General features: G+C 41.1%; 4 protein-coding genes across 7 annotated transcripts in view; 1 reads left to right on the forward strand and 3 right to left on the reverse strand.

The window, feature by feature from the left end:
- Positions 1-3,556, forward strand: part of mpg (N-methylpurine DNA glycosylase) — a 4,762-nt gene extending 1,206 nt beyond the window's left edge. The window contains exons 2-4 of the mRNA XM_080008928.1: positions 142-346; positions 1,005-1,527; positions 2,463-3,556. Coding sequence (XP_079865054.1) covers positions 142-346; positions 1,005-1,390 — 591 coding nt within the window. The 3' untranslated portion in view covers positions 1,391-1,527; positions 2,463-3,556. The remainder of the gene's footprint in view (positions 1-141; positions 347-1,004; positions 1,528-2,462) is intronic.
- Positions 2,279-15,703, reverse strand: nprl3 (NPR3-like, GATOR1 complex subunit). Of its 3 annotated transcripts, XM_080008924.1 has the most exons (13): positions 15,341-15,703; positions 14,638-14,707; positions 11,679-11,811; positions 10,131-10,205; positions 8,443-8,596; positions 8,239-8,320; positions 7,774-7,911; positions 6,897-7,053; positions 6,064-6,170; positions 5,563-5,692; positions 4,633-4,822; positions 3,879-4,071; positions 2,279-2,493 (listed from the first exon to the last, which is right to left on the reverse strand). In XM_080008924.1, exons 1-13 carry the CDS (start codon positions 15,525-15,527, stop codon positions 2,328-2,330), a joined length of 1,782 nt encoding a protein of 593 aa, XP_079865050.1. In that variant the 5' UTR covers positions 15,528-15,703; the 3' UTR covers positions 2,279-2,327. The 3 variants fall into 3 exon arrangements, with proteins under 3 accessions (XP_079865050.1, XP_079865051.1, XP_079865052.1); XM_080008925.1 differs by lacking the exon at positions 10,131-10,205; XM_080008926.1 differs by lacking the exons at positions 14,638-14,707; positions 15,341-15,703 and adding an exon at positions 12,631-12,649.
- A 2,683-nt stretch (positions 15,704-18,386) lies between these two features.
- On the reverse strand, positions 18,387-19,117 carry LOC307236919 (hemoglobin cathodic subunit beta-like; the record flags this gene model as incomplete). Of its 2 annotated transcripts, none has more annotated exons than XM_080009508.1 (3): positions 18,387-18,633; positions 18,719-18,941; positions 19,023-19,117. In XM_080009508.1, 3 exons carry the CDS (start codon positions 19,112-19,114, stop codon positions 18,505-18,507), a joined length of 444 nt encoding a protein of 147 aa, XP_079865634.1. In that variant the 3' UTR covers positions 18,387-18,504. The 2 variants fall into 2 exon arrangements, with proteins under 2 accessions (XP_079865634.1, XP_079865635.1); XM_080009509.1 differs by having other exon boundaries at positions 18,719-18,852; positions 18,985-19,114.
- A 1,305-nt stretch (positions 19,118-20,422) lies between these two features.
- LOC307237457 (hemoglobin subunit beta-like) lies at positions 20,423-21,224 on the reverse strand. Its single transcript, XM_080010170.1, has 3 exons — positions 21,073-21,224; positions 20,763-20,985; positions 20,423-20,669 (listed from the first exon to the last, which is right to left on the reverse strand). The coding sequence occupies exons 1-3, from the start codon at positions 21,162-21,164 to the stop codon at positions 20,538-20,540; spliced, it is 447 nt and encodes a 148-aa protein (XP_079866296.1). The 5' UTR covers positions 21,165-21,224; the 3' UTR covers positions 20,423-20,537.
- Between the last annotated feature and the right edge of the window lie 1,847 nt (positions 21,225-23,071).

The following is a 23,071-nucleotide window of genomic DNA, read 5'->3' on the forward strand; positions in this document are numbered from 1 at the left end:
ACACGCACAACACAGACAGCCCGATGGAGTCTCACTTTAACGCGTGCCGGTGACGACTCCATTCGACTCTTCGTAATCCAGACCCCTTCAGGGCGTTTGTACCCCCGGCTTGAATGGCTGCACCTGTGTTCTCTGCTCCAGGTGTTGGTCCGCCGCTGTGTAGATGGAGCGGAGCTGCGCGGGAGAATCGTGGAGACGGAGGCCTACCTGGGCGGCGAGGACAGGGCTTCTCATTCCGCGGGCGGCAAGCGCACCGAGAGGAACGCCGCCATGTTCATGAAGCCAGGCACCATCTACGTGTATCCAATATACGGCATCTACCTCTGCATGAACGTGTCCAGTCGAGGTGATATGACCTTACAACACATTCTATTAGTCGTGGAATGTGATCGATTTTCTTGCGAGTTATTGTGGCAGTTCCGCCTGCCGCGCGCCACCTGCGTGGCCTTTTCTTGGGGCTCGCCCAAACAGGCCATGATGGTTAAAGAATCACCAGTCAATTGGAGAGAGTGGCAAGACACAACAAGCCGGGAGGAGGTGGAACATTGTGACAAAGGCTCTCGCCGTGTGTGTGTGTGTGTGTGTGTGTGTGTGTTAGGGGTGATTTAACCTGTGTTGTTCTGAACAACAGGTGAACAGCCACCCTGGCTCCGGAGCCCAATTAACTAGACCCAAGGCGGGTGGGGCTTGGATAACACCACCCCTCACCACAGTGATCTATTTTCCAAGTGTCCTCATTAAAGAAAAAGAAAAAACAAAAACTTTCCTCACGTCGCTTTCATCACGACTGCTATATTTACCACATATGCTGCCGTCTGTGGTTGTCTGTATAAAAATACCCTCATTATGTCTCTGTGTTTTTCATCTGCAAGTGGTTGCCATTAATTACTACATTAGGGCCAAAGCAAGGTTGTTGTTTTTTCCCCACCCTCTGCGGTAAAGGGCAGAAGGAAGGAGACAGAGTGGAGCCTTGATGACTGATGCATATTGTTTTTGTTGCGCAGGGGAAGGCGCGGCGGTGCTGCTGCGCTCCCTGGAGCCCCTGCAGGGCCAGGCCCAGATGAGGGGGCTCCGGGCTGCCCGGCGCAAGCAGGGGGCGCGGCCCCTGAAGGAGAAGGAACTCTGCAACGGGCCCTCCAAGCTCTGCCAGGCCCTCGATATCCCCCGCCGCTTCGACCGCCAAGACCTGGCCTCGGACCCCGAAGTGTGGCTGGAGAGAGACCCCCAGAGCGGCCCCCCCAAAGCCCACCAGGTGGTGGCCGCCTCCCGCGTCGGGATAGAGTCCCACGGGGAGTGGGCCGCCAAGCCTCTGCGCTTCTATCTCCGTGGGAACCCCTGCGTGAGTGTGGTGAACAGAGAGGCAGAGCAGCGGACTCCCAGCACTAGATGAGACGCATGAGCGGTATTGTAAAAAAATAAAATACAAAAAAACAACATTTTGGAAACTCCTTCATGGATCGCTGCAGATTCTACTCTCACAAAAAAGGATTTTCAGTAAATGTGTAATACTGAGGAGTGAGCAAAATAGTAAGTAATATCCTAATTTGCACAACAATAAAAAAAAAAAAAAAACTTTTTTGGAACAAATAGAATGGTACTTTTTTTTGTACCTTTCTATTGTTTAACTGTTTTTGAAAATACTCAAACTAATAAAAGGCATTTTGGTTTTGTATTGTACAGTATGATTCTGAATAAGATGTTGACTAAATTGCAGTTACTCCAAATCTAAAACCTTGAATAGCACATTATTGTGGCGAATGTTATTTCCCCCGTATTAACATTTGTTATATCTGTTGAGTTTCTGCTTCTGTAAATCAAAAGTGCACGACGGGGAAAATGACTCAAATCATATTTGTGACATTCACTCCCCTGCCGTTTTCTTTAGTCGCAAGCGGGAAGAAATTCCGACGTTCTTGCGTTTGCAACTCACTTATCTTGGGCTCATTGATTTCACAGATGTATTCGACGCTTCACCTTCCCCTGAAAAAGCAAGAGCAGCTTGTCTAATGTTTAGATCCCTCCCACCGCTGGGATTCCGCCTCCGAAGCTCTGGAATGATCATTAGGTTTTAACGGAGCGAGTGCCGTGCTCTTCATTAGAAAAAGGGCGTAGTTGAGTCACCCCCCCGGAGTCCCAAAAGCTCCCCCAGTGTGGGGGGCGGGGGAGGCATTTCAGACGTGTGTATGTATGTACAAAATAATTTATTAATGTGAACGCACCCAAGTTCTGGGAGGAATACTGATAAAGCCGGATGGCAGTTAGAGCCGTCGCCGCCGCTCCTTTTCAAAGTGTCTTGACTTCTGAGCCGGCGCCGGCTCCCCGCGTCCTCACTCCAAGGGCGACTGGAAGATGGAAATGACGGGGTCCTCGTGGTCAGTCACCACCAGGACGCTGCGGAACTTGTCGAACAGTGTTTTGAGCTGCGAGCGCCTCATGTTCTCGTTGTACATGATCTCCTCCAGGTGGTGGTGCCCCCGGAAGTAGTGCAGCAGCCTGAGAGGAGAACACAGTTCCTTACTCTAGAACTGGATTGCTTTGTTTTTTTATGTTTGTTTTTTTTAAGACTCCTAATCACATTATGTACTAGTACTGGATATTTTACTGAAACAATGTTGCTAACTTGGTTAAAAGCAGGTGGTAATTTTTCTCCCCCCCCCTTTTTTTTTATATGCCTGGACAATTTTCAGGTTACATTATAACTAATCTGATGCCTTGATTTTCCAAGTCAAATTTTAGTTTTTAGCAACCACCATTTTTTTCTATACCAATTATTCTGGATTTTCCACACTTAGTAGAAGAGCGCGAATCATACAATGACAATGCGGGGGTCAACTTTTTTCTCCAGTGGGACGAGGGGGTGACGGTGACTGAGAAACTGTCCCCGTTACGCAGGGGTGACACACAGGGCTTTTTTTTGTTACATTAAATTAGAAAACCGAGTAAAATAAATAAATCTACAATAAAAACACATTGTTTTTATTTGCTGCTCTGATCTGAGCTGTGGATCGCACCCTACGCTACGGAGATGCTCCACCTTGCTAGGTCCACCAAGGAGCAAGGTATGGTTACACGATTCTTCCAGGCATGAATATGGGAAACATATTGTAATGTTTACGATTACAGGTAAGAAGGATATATGTCCTCAACCTGTTTTTTTAGTTTTTTAACCTCTTTTGGGGGGAGTCCAAGCCCCCCTGTAATTGTAACTATGCTTAGTGAGTCCAATGCCTGAATCATACAATTGAATAAATGACAACAATGGAACAATCCCTGAATAGCATTCCGAAATGCTATCTAATAAATAATGGTCACACATCAGTGGTAACTCCGTTACGTTTGAGGAAAGTGTCAAATGTGTGAATCCTGCTAAACATGTCTTTTATTTTCTAAAACCAGAGCTTTCATAAATAGTGTGGGAATGAATAAAACCATTAATTACAAATACAGCGCTGTCAATAACTTGTATGAGAAAAATTAGATCTGAATATAGTAGACTTTAAAAAAATTCTATGACAAACACTATGTGGCATTTTTTGGTGGAAGGTTTTTAATTAAATAGTATTCTATTAATTGAATTAGTCATGATTTACTTATTAGTCCTTGGCGAAAGACTTTGAAATTTATGAATTTAAATTTTAAGGTTTTTATTAGTTATTTGCAGTAAATTAATAGCAGTATTAACTGTATTATTATTATTATTTTTGTAGCATGTATTAAACATTTTTTAATTATTTAAAGGTTTTATCAGTTCTTTGCAGTATATACATGATAATGAGCACTTCTGACAAAAAGCTAAATGAAAAGAAAAATTCTGTCCGTGACCCAACCCCCCATAGAAAAGCGTTAAAAGTCCAGTAGCGGGGCATGGCGGGTGTTACCTGGCGAACATGCGCAGGTCCTCTGGGTTCTGCGCGGCCGGAACGCTGAGGATCACCTGCCGCTCGTGCTCCGTCAGACTGGCCAGCAGCGTCTCCGTCATCCTCTTGTTGAGCGGAGAGTCTCCGCCCGGCAGCAGCTCGGCACTGGAGTTCTCCATGCTGGGGCTGGTCAGCGTCATGTCATCACTGCTGGCTGAGCAGACGGACGGCCATTTAAAAAATATAAATCCTCCATTCAGGAAGTCAGTCAGTGATGAAAGCTACATTCAAACTGCAGATAAAGGGTCGCCCTGATCAGATTTTGTCAAATCAGATTCAGATTTCCTTTATTCCTTTATATGATCCTGATCCCATTTTCTTATTTTTTTTTGAGAGCAGTATTGATGGCACAAAAATATATGTTGCATGGATTCTAATCTTTTCAATTCAGATTTTGTCCACTTTGGGATTTGTTCATGATCCAAGACGGACCTGATGCCTGGTCATGTGACCCGAGCTGGACTCCCTCCCTTCCACCATGAGTTTCTAAAATGACAAAATGTTAATGATATAAGTTGGTCTTGTTCATTTTAGTGTGTCCATGTCCCAGGGTTTCTGTCTGAATTACAACAACGTAAATGTCATTATTATGTAGTTTGTATGAATTTGTATTTGTAGACTGTCTGACTATCTAAGATAAAAGCGAAAAGCCTAGCAAATGAAATTAATAGAATAAATAGCTGGTTTGGCTTTTCGACCTCTCGGGGTAACGTACTTGGGGAACCGAAGCTGAGGGCGCTGGGAGTGCTGAGGCTGCGGCCCCCCACCCTGGCGACCAGGAGAGGCTCCTCGTCCCTCAGACCGGGCTCGTCCTCGCTGGGCGGCACCAGTAAGCAGACGTACGTGTGCAACTGGATCAGCAGGCGGCGCTGCAGCATCCACACCACCATCTGGATCAGCTGGGCCTGAGCAAGGAGGGGAACCAAATGAATACACATAGAACTTGTCCATCGATCCGCTGTCCATCCATCCCCCCTTTTTCTGTGAGTGTCATATATATGAAAATGGCTGTAAAAAAAATATGGAATTGTATGTATTTGCAGTGGTGGAAACTTCCAGGTCCAGGAAGCAGAACTCCTGCCTATGTTTTCCCTCCAGCCGTTCACCGGTCAGCTGGTTCCACTCAGTCGCTACATTCTGAACACAGATTTTTTTATTTTTTACTTTGCATTTTTACCCAGAAGTTGGTTTCTGGTCCCATTCAATTTCGCTCGTCTTGGGAAAATAATTGTAAACTCCAACCGCAGTAAGACATATGAGGGAAAATATGTCGTACCCACCATCCGAACTAACACCAAAAACAGTTTCATATTTCTCCTCTATTTCTTCGCGCAGCCTCGCATGTCTGAGTCCATGAGAGATTGAGGGAAAGGGAAAAGGGCTCGAGTTGTTTTGAGTCGTTCTCATGAAAAACGCAGGCTTCACACTGCCGAGCCGACGCCCCTGTGCGTCTATAATTCATCCCCGAGGCTCAAGCCCTTCAGCCACATAAGGCGGCACGTCGGGCTCGACCTCCTCGATATGAAACAAACTCGGGGCGAGGAGTCGCCGCGCCGCCAGAATCCTCAACCTCGACGAGAGCTCCTGATGGGGACGGCGCAGACGCCGACGTTATCCCGGGCTCCGGGCGAGGCCAAAGTCCTACCTCCTGCACGGGGGCCTCCAGGGGGTTCCGGAACTCGGCCAGGGAGACGGGGAGGGAGAACTTGGCGAGCGTGGAGGGAAGGTCGTGCACAGGAAACTGCCGGGCGAACTGCTCGGCCAATGGCGAGTAACTACATGGGGAGACACGAACCAAAGCGGTGATGCGTCGTTTCCATTCAATTTCCGCAAAGACTAACGGTGAAAAAACGCCGTTCTTAGTGGCTCCTTGTGTACTGGGAAAAGTAAACATATTCCATGCGGCTCTGATTTATTACGTCAAAGAACACCACAAATATTAAACAAATAGGTTCACCCACAGTATTGGTTCATTAAAAGCATATTTCAAAAGGAGATTGACGGTAACTAATCACTTCAGAGAACCACCACCCACGAGCGACGGCATGTTAGTGAGCTCTATGAGGCCGCTCCGTGTGCTCCGTCAGCTCCCAGTTGGCAACAAGCTGCGGCGGAGGCGACTGCGGAACAAGCGCCAGAGACTCACAGGCAGATGTTGGCGTGTGGGGACAGCATGTAGACGTTGTTCTCGCACAGCGGGTAGATGATGATGGCTTTGCCCCAGTACACCAGGTGAGCAGCGATTTGGAAGATCTGGACGGATTGGAAAAAAATTCAAGTCGGGAGTTTATTTAAAAGTTGACCGAAGGACATGACGCCAGGGCGCTTCCACATGAAACCTGACTGAATCTCACATTCACTGATGAAGGCAACATAGAAACCTGGCTTGAAACTGGTTATGAAAATGGTAAATACATGTAATGCTCAGTAGATGGCAGTATGATATAAAACCTATGAACAGTAGCTGCGCATTCACACACAATTTTCATTATTTTAACTAAACTTTACACTTTCCCAGATGGTATTTGTCATGTTTTTCCACTTTATATATTTATATGTCGTGTTAAAAAAATACACAAAGTGAGTCATTACAGTATCTATCACACTGTTCAAATGCTGCTTGCTGGAATTTGCTAAGGCAAATACTTTATCTAGTAATGTGTTTATATGTTAATTCCGCTTATCTCAACCACAATAAACTGCACAGCAAATATGAAATAACCATCTTTATAGAAAAAAATCTTCTCCATTTTGGACATTGACACATTGTGTGTCTAGAACAGGGCGTCACAACGAACAAAGATTTTAAAGTATAATTCACAATAACGCTCTTTTTATCTGGAACTGGAGCTGTAGCTTGGCAGAATGTGCTTGTGACACGCGTTCAGAAAAGGATCGTCGCCTTAGGGGGTTTCAGTTTTGTGCCTCGCTTAAAAATCTCGTTCAAGGGCTGCATTTTGGGCGGCGGGGGCGCTGCACCTGGAGCAGGGCCAGGTCCGCGTCCTGGGCGAGCTGCTGCAGGTTCTTCACCGCTGAGCACGTCTTGATGAGGCGAACCACGGCGGGAGAGCAGTCCAGGGGAAGCTGGTGCAGCAGGGCCTTCTCGCTGTCCAGGAGCAGCAGAGCGTGGTACGGCCTGGGGGGCAAAAAAAAGGAAACAAAAACAACACCACCGATATGGTTTGTATGCAAATGAACGTCTCCTCTCCTTGTTCCTTCCTGGGAACACGTTATAAAAATCAAAGTCAGCCAGACGCCTTTTAATCTACCTGTCGATCCGAACCCAGTGCTTCTGAAGAATTATTTATTATTATTTAATATTTCCAATGACAAAAAAATTCAAATGCAAGTGTAATGTAGGGATTTCAAGACTTCAACGTGAGAAAGGATATCAGCTGTCGGGTTGGGTATGGGTTTTAATCGGATTATTATTTTAATTCAACAAAAAAAATTAAGAATTAAAGGACCACGCTGTTATCAAACTGAATTTTAACCTGTTTATTTGTTAATTACATATTAAAAATTGTAAATATTTTAAAATTTTTTATTTAAAAAAATATTTAAAGGAAATACTAAATTAGCAAAATTAATTCACTTTGACCCAAGTGTGTGTTACTGTGAATGATTAGGGGAAATGCAGAATGTGCGCTCTGATTAGTAACCGGGCAAAATCTTAAATTTGACATGGTATATGTTATAGTCTTTTCATATTAGCTGGCATTACGGTCCACAGAAAATCACCCCACCCCAGATGTTGGCAACATCCTGTCGTGAGATTCAGAAAGTGCCAAATCTGACGACGAGACGACCAAACGAAATCAAACCATACAGAAAGTTCTAAACACTGAAACCGGACCTTATTGCCTTGAGGCTGTGTTCCAGCGCCTCCGGGTGAATGTGGTTTTCTCCGATGCGGTGGATCTTGTGAGGCAGACAGAAACTCACTTCTAGCCAGTTGTTGATGTGCAGCCGCACCACGCCTGTCGTGCACAGGCTGGAAATAAATGGGATTTTTTTTTAAAAAGTGTCGAATGTACGAGTGTGGAGCAGAAATTATTGGATTGGTATTGTTTAGATGACTAATACAGGAATACATGATGTATTATCATTTTTTATTTCTAGTTAGAATATGAGAAGTTTTCTTTCATCTTCAGATCATTAAAGGTCATTAATTGATCATGAGAAAGCAACATTTTATATCCCCCCCAAGTAAAAGTCATTCAATGAACGATTTGCGGAAAATCCATGTTCAACTCTAACCTCTCTAGACGTACATAATAAAGACAAATCAGTGCAAAAAATAAAAATAAAAATACCAGACCTGTCATACGCCTCCTTCAGGTCCCGGGCCAACTTGCATTTGGGAAGAATCTGTCTGAACGGAGACTGGGGGCTCTCATCGGCTGATAAGACGGAAAAAAAAAAAAAAAACCTTGTGAGACTAAATTCTACTCAAATGATGATCTCAAATACCTGTGACAATCTAATTTCTTGGAACGTGGAATCCGTAGCGCTGACGTCTCACCCTCCGTGATGGTGGTGATCTCGTCCTGGACGGCCAGCATCAGCTTGGCCTCCCTGGTCAGGTACTGGCAGCGCCGCTCCTCGTGCTGCAGGGCGATGGCGATGCGGCGCGACAGGTTGTGCATGCAGCTGATCACCGAGGGCTCGGCGTTGGCCTGCGGGGGGAGACAAAGACGGCAGGACGTCAGAAAGGGAAGTAAAGCAAACTGTGTCTGAAATACGAGGTTACAGGACCTGGCCCATGTCGAATCGGGTTTTTTGCCCTTTAACTAGTCAGCGCACATATTTTGTTATTCATTTCCGACAAACGATAAAACGATATTGTGAGAAACCTACCGAAAAATGATCCGTGGTCGAGCTGACAGAGGTTTTTATGGACAGCAATTTATTGATTTTTACTATCTATACCAGGTTTTTTCAAAACCGGCTGCATTGTAGGGGTGAGCAGATCGATACCAAAAGTATCAATGCTTATGATACTATGATGTCTCATTTTGAAGATCAATTCTAGCATCAATAGGATTGTTACCAAAAAAGGGATCAGTTTCTCTCAGTATACTTCCTCACTTGTGCTTGCTGGGTGCCCGTCACTGTGTGGTGAACGGGAGACCCTTTCAGTACGTGTCGCGTGTCCAAATTGCACCAAATTCGAGCAATACACCCGCCCAGTGTGAAGTAGATTGGATAAGGACATACATAAATAAATACATAAATAAATAAATACATAAATAAATACATACACACATACATGCATACATACGCATACATATACACGCATACATGCATACATACATACATACATACACACACATACACAGGTTCCTTCCTTTATTAGTTAGATGTACTGTAAATTGTGACAACTACTTTTTAAGGCTTTAAACATATTTGGTTTAAAAATATGGGAAAATATGTGACTCATGAATATGGACGATTTAAATGGAAGATTTAAATTGAACATTTAAATAATTTGTATGCCGAAAGAATAGATTGCCCCTCTAAATAACGTACATTAAAGTGAATTATGGACTTTAAGATTTTTGCGGCAAAATAAGGGTTTCAAATGAATTCTGTGCAATGAATTTGAAAAGTATATCTGTCATTTTCCACCCATACCAACATCAATAATTGGTGTAATATGTAATAAAACAAAATGGTGCATGGCATCCATGAAATAATATCACAGGCCACGTGCAGGGCCGATAGCAAACGCTTAACATGAGCTCAACACTTTTGGGTTGTGCCTCAGCTGTGCTGGGCCTCTCAGATAGTGACTCAGCACTGGAAAACGCCGAGTAACAATTGGGCTAACCCCATATGGGCAGGGGGTGGTGGCACCATGTTGGACTGCGTGATTAAAGATGATTAATTTCCCCGGCCCCTTTCTTAATCGCCACAGATACTGAGCACACCCGAAATGTAATCAGCCCAAAACACCTTTAAATAACATATCACACAGCCTCTTAATTCTAACACAGCAAGACATTATCAGTTAATAAAACAGAAATAAGAAAAATAAAGACACCCCCAGCCGCTCCATGAGAGCATGTATACGCCGCTTATGAAAGCTAAGCATGAACGTCTGTAAATGGAATCCAAAAGTACTTGTTTTTCCCTTGGATCCTTTACATGTTAACAATAAAAAATAAAGACAGAAAAAAAAAACCTGTCTCATAAAAAGTATTTTCATACCCTCAGCGCAAACACTACGCTAAACAGGATCATGGTGGGCATTTCCCTCTTTGGCGATGGATCCGTTTTAGAAACCTGAAGAGATGAACACGATATATAAGATGAAAAAAATAAAAAGTTAAAAAAAATAAACATGTGGACAAAATTAATAGAAATATACATCACCTTAATAGTTATCATACTTCAATATAATGTAAATTAATTGCCATTACTGTTGTATTTTCTGAAAGTTTTTTTTAAATGTGGACCATCCGGGTCAAATTGATCACTATAAGCAGATGATTATTATAAAAATAAAAAATGTCTTTATTTCTCATGTAGATTACAGTCTAATAGTATCAATGGCTCTGTGGCGCCTGACACGTGACGCACGGGGCTTTTTCTGTCTCGTTCAATTATGAAACGGAGGAAAATAAAATCATCTAAGATACAAAAAAACACAAGTTTTTATTTTTCATTTTTTAGAAAAACGGTGACACGCAGCGGAGCGGAGGTTGCCCCCTCCCCATTACACATTCAGGCCAATGCTCTACACCTGCCTGTTTTATGAATTTTGAGTCTTAAATACATTTTAAACGTAAAATAATTGTGGGACAGGATTTAAAGTGTTAAATGAAAATTTTAAACGTAAAATAATTGTGGGACAGGATTGAAAGTGTTAAATGAAAATGGAAAATTGTCAGAAAAACCTTTGGGGGGGGCTACACTGGTGCTATGCAAAATCCTTTGGGGGGGCTATAAGCCGCCACTGCAGACAGGTGACTGCGAGGCAAAGTATCTTGGCAGTAGAGTAAATAAAAAAATAAAAAACTACCGTAGTTTTACATTTTTATTTTCCATATGTATTCCAACATGTATGAAAAGACCCAAAATGAACACTGTAAGCAGACTGCTTGATTACTATAAGTCCATTATTTAAACAGAATTTGTAGAGGAATGATTCTGTGCCAAGCTTTTTGAGACATATAAGCGCTCGATCACAATATTTTCACATCTGACTGTTTCTCTGAATCCAGATCAACATATCACATTACATTTACAATTTGCTCTCCCAACAAGTGAGGAAATGACTGAAGATCAGGCAGGTGAGCTCTTCTTCCACTAGAGGGAATGAGAGACGCAACACTCATTTTTATCACAACACATCTGGTTCACAGCCTGTGACTCAATGTTTGAACTACGCTGAGTTAAAGGGATGTTCCAAATTTTTTTTTTTTAATGTTTATTCCTGTTTTGTACTTGGTTGTGACACATATTCTCCACTCCTATACTGAAAAGTGAGCGATACTACATAAGAAATTACCCAGTACATTAATCCCAAGCAGAGTTTAAAGTTAAATATTATTTTCCCTCTTAAATGATGTGGCATTGTGTGATGATATGTAACATGGGGATAGTGTTTAAATTTTTGTAAAAAATAAAAAATAAATAAAATTGTGTTACGACGCGCCTGATAATTTGCCTTATAAAACTCACATTTATTTATCCATTAAAATAACCGCAAAATTATTCAGAGTATTTCTATCAAGCTCTCGTTGCGTTGATTACCTGGATGATGTGCGGGTGCTGCAGGAGGGTCGGGTGACCCACGAAACGCACGTTATCAATCTTCAGCTCAAACTTCTTGCCACACATGTCAGACTTGGTGGCCAGGATGGTGGCGAGGATGATGTCCGAGAACCTTTTGGTAAACAAGGAAGGTTTATTAAAGAAAAAAAAAAAGGAACATACAGCCCGAGCCTCCAGCGGCAGGGGAGAGTGGAGGTTGAGTGAGAGAAGCAGAATTACCTCCGTTCAATTACGTGTTTTTGTTTGTTTGTTTGTTTGTTTGTTTGTTTGTTTGTTTGTCGTCGGGTTTCGGGTTAATCGGACTGATTTCCCCCGAGGTGTGATTGACTTAACGGTTAAAATTAAGCTCGCGCCGCGACCGGAAGGAGAGAAAAAGACGAGGCCCCGTTGCAGAAAAAGTGAAGCCTCTTTTTTTTTTTTTTTTTTTTTTAATAAAGGGAAATGTGACAGACTCATGCTTGTCGGAATTAAGTAGCTCATGCTGCAAGACCGATTGAAGGAATACAAATTAAGGTGGTGACTTGCAAAGAAGGATGAAAACACTCCAGACGTACCCCCACCGAGCGAAACCTTCGCTAGCACCGAGAGCGGCTTGGAGAATTCTTCTTCATTTCATTAGTCAGCGTTTCGTTTTAGAATGGAGCCTCCGTGTGTAGCTACTGCTACAGTCACATACGATGAATTAAACCTTCAATTACAGTTTTACACCGTTCACTTTTTATGAAACAAGGCTTACACAAGGACACGAGACGACTAAAAACGCTGATTTCACTCAAACGATTGTTTCACTGGGTCGATGCTATTCTAGGATTCTCTGAGACTGGGTTTGAGGGGGTCCACATGAGACGCATATCAGGAAAAGGAAGGAGGAAAAAAAAGGACAAGGGTGATCTAAACAAAGGAAAGGTGGTTTAGAATGATTTGGTCTTACCCTGCTACCAACTGTTCGTCAGTTAGTGGAGTTTGTTCTCTGAAATGGGAATTGGGGCCGTAAAAAAGAAGAACAAAGCAAACAGAAGGGAAAATGCAACACACAGTTTGTCTAAATGCATAAAAGGACATACAAAAAAAAAAAAAAAAAAAAAAAAAAAAGCAAACAAGCACATACTGCTGCACTGACTGCCTGGATAATTTACCCTGCGCAGGCTTAAATATTACAACATTTCGCCTGAATTCTGCTTCATGAAAACAAGAAAATCAAGGCAATGTTCAGTAACCGTGGCTCTCTTTGGCTTGATTTGATGCGACCTTCGTCTGGAATTTTAAGATTTATGTCTGAGAATTCAGAGAAAAATCGATGGAATTCTTAATTAAACTCTTCAATTCCTCATGGTCTTAGTGCTGAATACAACTTGAGGCCGTTTCCAGCTGGTTATTCAGGTATTTACAAAGCCTGTTTACTGCAGGCCTCAAAATCAACTGAAATGTCTGAAGGGACTGCACGTCTGCAGCTATTTATTTTTTAACTTGGCAAGGAACGAGCAAGTGACTGTGATACAGGGGGCAGGTAGACATCAGTCATGTACCTCTACATGCTCTCAGATAGTAGGTACCGCAACAGGTTGGTTAACCTGCTAACTAGCCAGGTCAACTTGTAGGAGACTTTCATCAGTCCATGGTCGAGCATGAACTCGGGAATAGAAATAAAAAACGAGCCACACACCTTACTCCATATTCCTATTTCATTACCATTGTGTTTCTTGTGTATCCTGGCTTGCAACATAAAGAGAGCTGCTTGAGAGCTTATTATGCGATAGAAACAAGACCCAGAGTGAAATTCCCCTTTAAATCGAAGAGATTTTAGGAAGAAAACAAATCAAAGAAATCATAATTTGTGTGCCGGCTAATTTCATCACTTCTTACCCGTAAATGTTGGATGAGAAAGTATTAACGGGCGCGGTTTTGGGCTTCTGACTTTTAACATAGTGGTTTCTTTAAATGATTCTGATGTTATCTTTTATAAAAGCAACAGATCGTCTGCTTTGAGTATAATATTCAGAAACAAATGCCCTGCCACATTTAGTGTGGCAGGGCATTTGTCGACACACAAATAAAATGTCGACACACAAATAAAATAACTAAAAAACTCCCTCTGTCTTGATCCAGGGTACCAAGTAAATAACTCAGTCTGATCACATTCACTCAGCCGGACACTTTCTAGGCCACCACAACCCAAACCAGCAGACAACTAGCAGGGAAAAGGTTTTCTTGTTTTGTTCTGTTTTAATCTAATGAAGAAAGAAAATGCTACCAAATGTACTTGAGGCAACGGTTGAGTATATTTAATGCTGCTTTGACTTTTAAGTGAGTCTTGAGACCAGGTGGGAGAGGCTTAAAAATCGACAACACTTGGACCCTACTGTGAGGTAGATGACGACATAGAACAATGTAGACGCATGAGAAAGACCACATGAAGAATGGCTGCTATGAAGTAACAACAGGTATCATAGTGAGACTATTTGGAACTGCTGATGGTCTGTCTTCTGTGAATTGAAGAAAGGAAAAGCAGAAGAAAACTGTCCATATATCCAGTATACGCATACGTTGATATATAGTTGCAGACCATGGTATATTGGGGGGTCAGTTTTGATCCACAAGCCTACAAACACTGCAGGATACACACACGTTAGTCACAACATGGCCACTCCCCCTGTGTGAATCTGCAAAATGCTGGTTTTGGATGATTGACTTAACAGTTAAAAACAACCTTGTGTCTCATTGTACTTTCAGTTTAACTGCTGATTTTAAAGTTGTTTGAATATCACCTCACAGTGGTAACTACTCTAGCTTTTAGAGACGCTAGAAGAAGAATGTATTTAGTATCCATATTACTTATGGACTTATTACTTAATTACTTGTTATTACTGATTAATAGTCAACTACCATAGTTCCTGTCTAAAGTGAGACTAAGTTTATATGAGAGGGAAACAAATAGTACCTTGAATCACCATCCGGATCTTCAACAACATCCCCAGTTGTGTTCAATGCATATGGACTGCGTTGTTTTGCTTTAAAGATAAAAGGTGACATATATTTAAGACACAAAAGATAGAACAACAATTCACAAAACAGGAAACTCAAAATACCACAATTTGATGACCTTAAACTGGTAACAAATCTTTCTTCCTGTAAGAATCTTTTTAAGTCTGCCTTTGAACAAGATACAGTATGGATTCATCAGCAGTTACCCAGACTTGCATAACAAAACAACCCCAATACACAAATTCATCGCTGGGTGAATTTGTTTGGGTGTCTGCAGGTATCAGCAAGATAAATGTAATACTATTTAAACACCCTTTTAATAAAAATCTTATCTAAATTTCAGACAAATCATTTATTTATCATTCAATAAAGTATTGCAGGTAAGTAACTTATATTTGGGAGAGGGCAGAGGTAAATATTAGGTCATGTTCATATGGTACGTTATGAACTAGATCATTCTATGAAGGATTTATCAATTCAAAACGTTGTCAATTTCACTCCTTGTCAAGGCCTAATATTTTTAAAACCGAAACTGCAGACCCCCCAGAGCGCAACCCAGCTGCCCCCTTTAATGCACCTTTCGTCGCAAGCCTCCATCCCATCGTCAGTTACTGACAACACGACAACATAACCTGCTCCACTGCACAGATGGCCCTTACCTGTGAGGGATGACTGACATTCGGCCACTCTTTGGAAAGGGTACCTGAACAGCAGCTTGTTCCCTCGACTGCCGGAGCTCACTAATATGACGCTTATGGGGCTGTTCTGGTCGCCACTTCTGTACAAACTGTTTTTTAAATGTTTGTACATTGGTTTTGGATCATCTTCCACTGAGTGGCTGTGCATCGTATCAACTTAGCATTCTAGCTAACAGTTAGCAGCAACATAATCGTTTCAACAAAATCGACGTACACGCAGATAGATATCTTGACGCATGGGGGATAAATTTTTTTCCCACAAAAAAATGAGAAATATATATATAAAGTTATAATCTGAAAGTCGGCATGCGGTTTCGAACTAAAATGTCAGAATTCCGTAACCGGCCCCTAATGGCGTTGCCATTGTTGTGTGTTACATTCAATATGGTCGGATAGCAACATAGACGCAACATATTAGTTCCACCCCTTTCTCTGGTCGAAGTTGTTATGATTTTAATGAACACAACCGCTTCTCACACATCTTATTATTTCTAACAAGAATCAAGGTTTATTTTCTATGATATAAGTCACGACACGTTATATGTTTTCTCAAATATTGCGCCGTGTCACTGACGCAAGCTGATGAATCTACATTGCTTATATTCTAATATTATTTAATATTTTAAGGCTCAGTTGTGTTGTTCAGTAACTTTATGAACAGTATAGTAAATAGACGTGTCGTCCGACACAGTACCCTGCTGACATCAAAGGCTCCAACAATTACAGTTATTTACCTCTCTAATACCTTTCTGAGTCTTATTTTATTTTTTATTTTATTTTATTTTATTTACATTATTCTATATTATTCGGGTATTTACAAAGCCTGTTTACTGCAGGCCTCAAAATCAATTGAAATGTCTGAAGGGACTGCACGTCTGCAGCTATTTATTTTTTAACTTGGCAAGGAACGAGCAAGTGACTGTGATACAGGGGGCAGGTAGACATCAGTCATGTACCTCTACATGCTCTCAGATAGTAGGTACCGCAACAGGTTGGTTAACCTGCTAACTAGCCAGGTCACTCTGTAGGAGACTTTCATCTGTCCATGGTCGAGCATGAACCCGGGAATAGAAATAAAAAACGAGCCACACACCTTACTCCATATTCCTATTTCATTACCATTGTGTTTCTTGTGTATCCTGGCTTGCAACATAAAGAGAGCTGCTTGAGAGCTAATTATGCGATAGAAACAAGACCCAGAGTGAAATTTCCCTTTAAATCGAAGAGATTTTAGGAAGAAAACAAATCAAAGAAATCCTAATTTGTGTGCCGGCTAATTTCATCACTTCTTACCCGTAAATGTTGGATGAGAAAGTATTAACGGGCGCGGTTTTGGGCTTCTGACTTTTAACATAGTGGTTTCTTAAATTATTCTGATGTTGTGTTTTATAAAAGCAACAGATAATTTGCTTTGAGTATAATATTCAGAAACAAATGCCCTGCCACATTTAGTGCAGTCAAGTAAAAATGTAGATGTCGACACACAAATAAAACAACTAAAGAACTTTCTCTGTCTTGAGTAACCCTAACCCTAACCCGAACCGAAACCCAAACCCTAACCCTAACCCCCTATTCTGCACAACCCCCAAACCTTAACCCTTACTCTTACCCTAACCCCTAACCCTAACCCTAACCCCTAACCCCTAACCCTTTACCCTAACCCCTAACCCTAACCCTAACCCTTAACCCTAACCTCTAACCCCTAACCCTAACTCTTAACCCTAACCCTAACCCTAACCCTAACCTTAGGGTTTATTTAGGGTTTATTTTCTATGATATAAGTCACGACAGGTTATGTTGTCTCAAATATTGCACCGTGTCACTGACGCAAGCTGATGAATTTACATTACTTATATTCTAATATTACTTGATATTTTGAAGTAAAATATCAAGGCTCAGTTGTGTTGTTCAGTAACTTTATGAACAGTATAGTAAATAGACGTGTCGTCCGACACAGTACCCTGCTGACATCAAAGGCTCCAACAATTACAGGTATTTACCTCTGTATTACCTTTCTGACTCTTGTTTTCTTTTTAATTGTATTTATATTATTCTATTCACTAACTACATTACATTTTAGGAATCAGTTATTTTCTGTTAGTTGCTGGGTAGTAATTAGGTTAGTTATTATGTTGGTTTGGTAACTATTGTGCATAGTCTAAGGGTGCGTTGCAAAGACATTTCATTGCATATATGTATGAACGTTTGTATATGTGACAAATAAACCTCTTGAATCTTGACTCTTGAATTTATTTATCCATGAGAAGACAAACTTTAATGATTTCCTTGAAGTACTGGAAACATGACTAATTGCTCTAATTTCCTTGTAAACAATCCAACAATACCAAACACGGTCTTTTGTGTTGACAGATGCAAACTCGATTGTTATCAGTACTTTGACAATGATGGACTAATCGATTAGTAGTCAACTACCATAGTTCCTATCTACATTGAGTCTAAGTTCATATGAGAGGGTTGTGTTCAATGCACATGAGCTGTGTTGTTTTGCTTGAAAGATAAAAGGTAACAAATATTTAAGACAAAAGGTGGAACAATACATACTCTATAAATGCTTTCTCCCATATGTATTTAAAGTATTCAAAGTATAACGGAGCCCATGATACTTGATAAAGTATAAGTAGTATAAAAAAATTTGATCGATCCGGTCTGTTTTTTTATTTAATTTAGAAGTTAAAAGAAAAAAAAGGGCTAAACTAAACTAAGCAATCTAAACGGCAGGATACCAGTGTAGCGCATACGGTAGGCTACACTGAGACCAGAGGCAAAAAAGATACTTCCGGAACGGAAAAGTATGATCTCAATATTTTCTGTTAGGCTAAATCTTTTATATTATTGCTGAAAGAGACACTTTTTTTTTGTTTTTTTTTTAATCTTTTTTTTTTACAAACGACTGTACTAAAACTAAAACGTACTAAAATGTAATATATATTAATTTGTTCCACAGAAGAAGAAACAAAAACACAAACTCTATAAATGCTTTTTCAAGTGTGGCTCCGACAGAATTTATTCAACAACATTGTTCCATTCAATACTCCTTGATGTTCTTGAGAAATGCCCCCCATTCACAGACACGTTGTTGACTTGGATCCAAGAGTTGATTCCCCTCATGTGTACTGACTCCCCATGGCGTCCACCACGGCATTTAGAAACTTCTGCCAGATTGCTTGATCCTTGGGAGGGAATTCGCTGCGCAGTTTGCAGGCAACAGCAATGGTGATGCAATCTGCCAGCAGCTGTGGAGACAAGAAGCCCCGTGAAGCGATAGGTGTGAACAGTAATCAATTATCAGCTCCGATTAAAGTATCGCAGTACGCCTACCCTGAAGTTATCAGGATCCACCTTGAGTTTCTCACAGTGGATCCGGCTCAGCTCAGAGTAGACGCCCCTGATGTTGTCCATGTTCCTCACCGCCCAGTCCAGCGCCTTCAGCACCACTTTGCCGTGCGAGGACACTTTGGGGTTGTTCAAAATAGCGGATGCGTAAGAGACATCTCCGAAAGAGCGGAAATACCGCTGTGTCCAGGGATACACGATCAGGACTCTGAATGAAAGACAGTTAGGGCTGAAGTACTGTATCCACTGACCTGACCGAGATGTACCAGTTTGTTGAGAGTAAACCCACCTTGCCAGAGATTGTGGCCCAATCTCATCCACATTTATTTTGTCCCAAACTGCAGTGACGGTTCTGCGCTCGCTCTCTGTCCACTCAACCATTGTATCATCAGCACTGAGAGACTTAAACCATGTGTCTATATTTTTATCATCTCTGCCCTCATTACACAGTTAAAGTGATTGGCTCCTCTGTCCAATACCCAGTTATGTCAGTTATTTATGATAGGCTATATTTCAAGATTGTAAGGCAGTAACTAAATGTATAGTCATAATACACTTTGTATAGTGTATAGTTATTAGTTATTTATATATTTATATATAAACACTATACTATATATATACTGTATATAAGTGTACACTATACTATCTATATATATATATATATATATATATATGAAGATTACACACAAAACAAAATACAGTACACTTAAAAACGACTCATTAGATCAACTTGAATTTTATTTCCTAAACAAAATTTCTCGATTTTAATTTGAGAAAAAGTTAAAAAAATATATATATTTATATATCTAGGTTCAACAATTCAAAGCATGTTTGTAGTTGACTCCTATTCAATGAGAGGAAAACATGTTACACAATTGGCAGCTTGTTTTATTCCTCTCCTAAATTTACCTTCAAATAAATGAATTCATTTTGTTGTTGAAACTGCTGTCCTGACAGCCGAGATAAGCACATAGACCAAAAATTGTTTGGCACCGAACATTTTAATGTGTCTTTATCCAAATGTTCAGATAGACACACCCATTAATATCAAATTACTCCCAAACATTGCGTGTCTTGAATTTGCTGATATGTTTATACTCTTTATTTGCTGTATAATCTCCAAAGAGCAAGGAAAATGACTAAACATGATTAAACATTCTACCTCCAAAAGTGACTTAGATCCATCCAGTCCTTTAAAGCGGTCCACTACTAAATTCTGTTCGGGGCCAGCATTTCCACCTTAGAAGCAAACACCTGATTCTTCTAAATATCTTCGAAAATCAAAAATAATAATAATTTAAAATAAAAACATATACACATTTTTAAGTTAATAATACACATTTTATGTTGTTGAGGTTTTACCTTCCCTTATGCATACTCCTGCATAGCCATTTGTTTGTTTTGTTTAATTACTTGTGTATTTCTCTCATTACAGTTTCATGGATAACCTTCAAATACATTCAAAGGGCCCGTCTAGATTCATACGCAGGCCACACTTGGCCCACGGGCCACCAGTTTAATAGGCCTGCGTTGAAAGGATCAAAATTATTATTATAGTATATATAGTAGTATAAAACCTTTTATTTATTTAATCTGTGATACATTTTGTCACATATTTAAATATAATGAGGTCATAATGCAGATGACGTGTTGTGTCATTTTGTCAGGTAAAAGTAAAGTCCACACAAATATGTTTCTGTTGAGTTTTTATTGTTCTGCAACAGTTCCAGTGGTCTATATCATATCTTGACATCTTTTGGAAACACATCTCAAACTGCAGCATATCTAATATGATTTCTTCAGTCTAGTGGTACTGCCTGCCAAGGGCCGAGACGACGACTGACAGGAACTTCTGCCAGGCCTCGTGGACATCAGGGGTGAAGATGGTGCCGCCAAACTTGGCGGCCACACACACTGTGATGGACTCGGCCATAAGCTGAGTGGAATAAAGAACAAATCAGGGATTTAATAAGCCTTTCTGGAATCACATTCATGTTGGGCTGCATTTAAATGTACACAGGTCACCTACCCTGAAGTTATCAGGATCAACGTGCAGGACTTCAGAGTGCTTCGTACTAAGGCTTTTGTAGGTTTTCTTGATGTCATCCAGGTTCTTCACAGCCCTGTCGAGGCCACCCATGATGAGTCTCCCGTGCTCGGCCACGGCGGGATTCGTCATAATAGCCGCGGCGTTCGACAAGTTGCCCAATGTGGAGAAGTGCCTCTGGGTCCATGGGGACACGATCAGAAGTCTGAAACAACGCAACAAATTTGTTGTAGGGTTTCCCTGAAAGCTCATAATAAACGCTGGAAAACGAGTACGTTGAGGTTTTCGTTACCTGCCCAGAGCCTGGGGTCCAATCTCATCCACGTTGATCCTCTTCCAAAGGTCAATGATGGCGGCGCGCTCAGCATCTGTCCACTCGACCATTTTGACGTTGGAGGGTTCGTTCGAGTTTCTGCAACAAAAGTCGACAATAGAAAGATCACAAGCTCTGTGAGACCAGGCTTTCAGGGGCGCATTTTATTGATTTGTGAATGCTCCGCCTCTCGCGCAGCATGCGATCCAATTGGCTGACAAGGCATCAAGTTGTACCTGTGCTAAGAGACGGACAAGATAGAATTGTTGCCGAAACTGAGAAGAAAATATGTTTTGCCTGAATTGGCGGACCAGTTGTCCAGGTTATTCACACATATTGTAATTTCTCTTCAACGCAACAATCCATTTTTCAAAAGGTTTATTCATCGTCAGGAATGAGAATATCAGTGTTAAAGTCATCGAAATGGATCATTGCGCACCAGACAGATTACTTTAACTATTGACTGCTGTGTTTAATTTCTTTGATTAAAGTAGGCCTCCAAGATAGGGACAGGGTGTCTCGTTTTTTATTAATTCTTATAAAAGTACATGGTTTTTCTCAAAGAGATTACCTAGTAATCTAGTAAAGTAAACCCTAGTCTATCCCAGGGTCGGTAGATTTGGCATCATAACCAATTTCTAAAGAGTTTAAGCAAGCGCATAGATGTTAAGTTCAAGTTCAAGATTCAAGAGGTTATTTGTCACATAAATATACATACGGTCATACATATATTCAGTGAACTGTCATGAAACCCGGTGATTACGCACAATAAGCTCCAAAAATAATCAAATGTGCATAATCGACATGAGGCAATCGCGCAGGCGGCCACAAGGGGCTGTGTCACAATCGCAATTCAGGGTTCTATAATTATATAACACAATTAATTGTCTGCGTTGAATTAAATATACATTTAAATCTTCCTCAATGAAACTTACATAAAACTACCTCCTGTACTTACTTCACATTTTAGAAGTCCTGGCATGTCACAAAGCTGCAAATGGCTCATATGTGTGTGTGTGTGTGTGTGTGTGTGTGTGTGTGTGTGTGTGTGTGTGTGTGTGTGTGTGTGTGTGTGTGTGTGTGTGTGTGTGTGCGCATGTGTGTGTGTGCGTGTGTGTGTGTGCGCGTGTGTGTGTGTGTGTTTGTGTCCTGATAGCAAAGAAATAAACAGACAAAAAAAAATAGACTTTGTACAGTAGGGACAGAGTGTCACCGCATAGGGAGCAAGCCTTGTTTTCGAGGACGCAACGGAACAAGCCTGTGAGAGGAAGAAGTTGAAGTTGGATTTGGTAGCCGGAGCGAGGAGTCACGGCTGCCCAGAACACATTGTTAGAATGTGTGCTGGCTGCTGTAGATGAGCGGCCGTGCACATCCTGATGTCAGTTGAGATGAAAATAATATAATAAAGCCCTAGGTGATGTCACAGCAATTTACAGGGATATGAGACCTCATGAATCATCGATGAGCAATCCAAATCGGCAGTTTGATCGATCCAATCCGTCTTTTTTCTTCCTTGTTTATTTATTTATCTATTTATTTATTTATTTTTAACTTAGAAGTTAAGATCATAATAAATACAAAAAAGACACTAAACCAAGCCATCTAAATTGCAGGGTTCCAGTGCAGCAGGTAGGCTACACGGAGGAGTGGCACTGAGCATGCCTCAATGGCGTTGTAGACCCATACCGCAATGGATCGACGTTATTACTACAATCACAGAGCAACATGCAGTGGGTTTATGCAAAGTATTTAATGACACAAATCAAAAGGCGTTGCACAATACCACAACACCATGAGGCTGTACTATTTTGTGGCATATCTTTTCGTGATTTTCAACAGTTTCCAGATGTTCATTCGTTGGAAAGAATGCTTAAATCTGTGATACTGGTGGTTTGTTGGTGTGATTGCCATTAACTGTTGATGACTTGTTGTCACAACCACTATGGGCCAGATATATATATATCGCAAATTTGTAAGA

The sequence above is a fragment of the Zeus faber genome (assembly GCF_960531495.2).
Source record: "Zeus faber genome assembly, chromosome: 11".
Classification (NCBI taxonomy): Eukaryota; Metazoa; Chordata; class Actinopteri; order Zeiformes; family Zeidae; genus Zeus; species Zeus faber.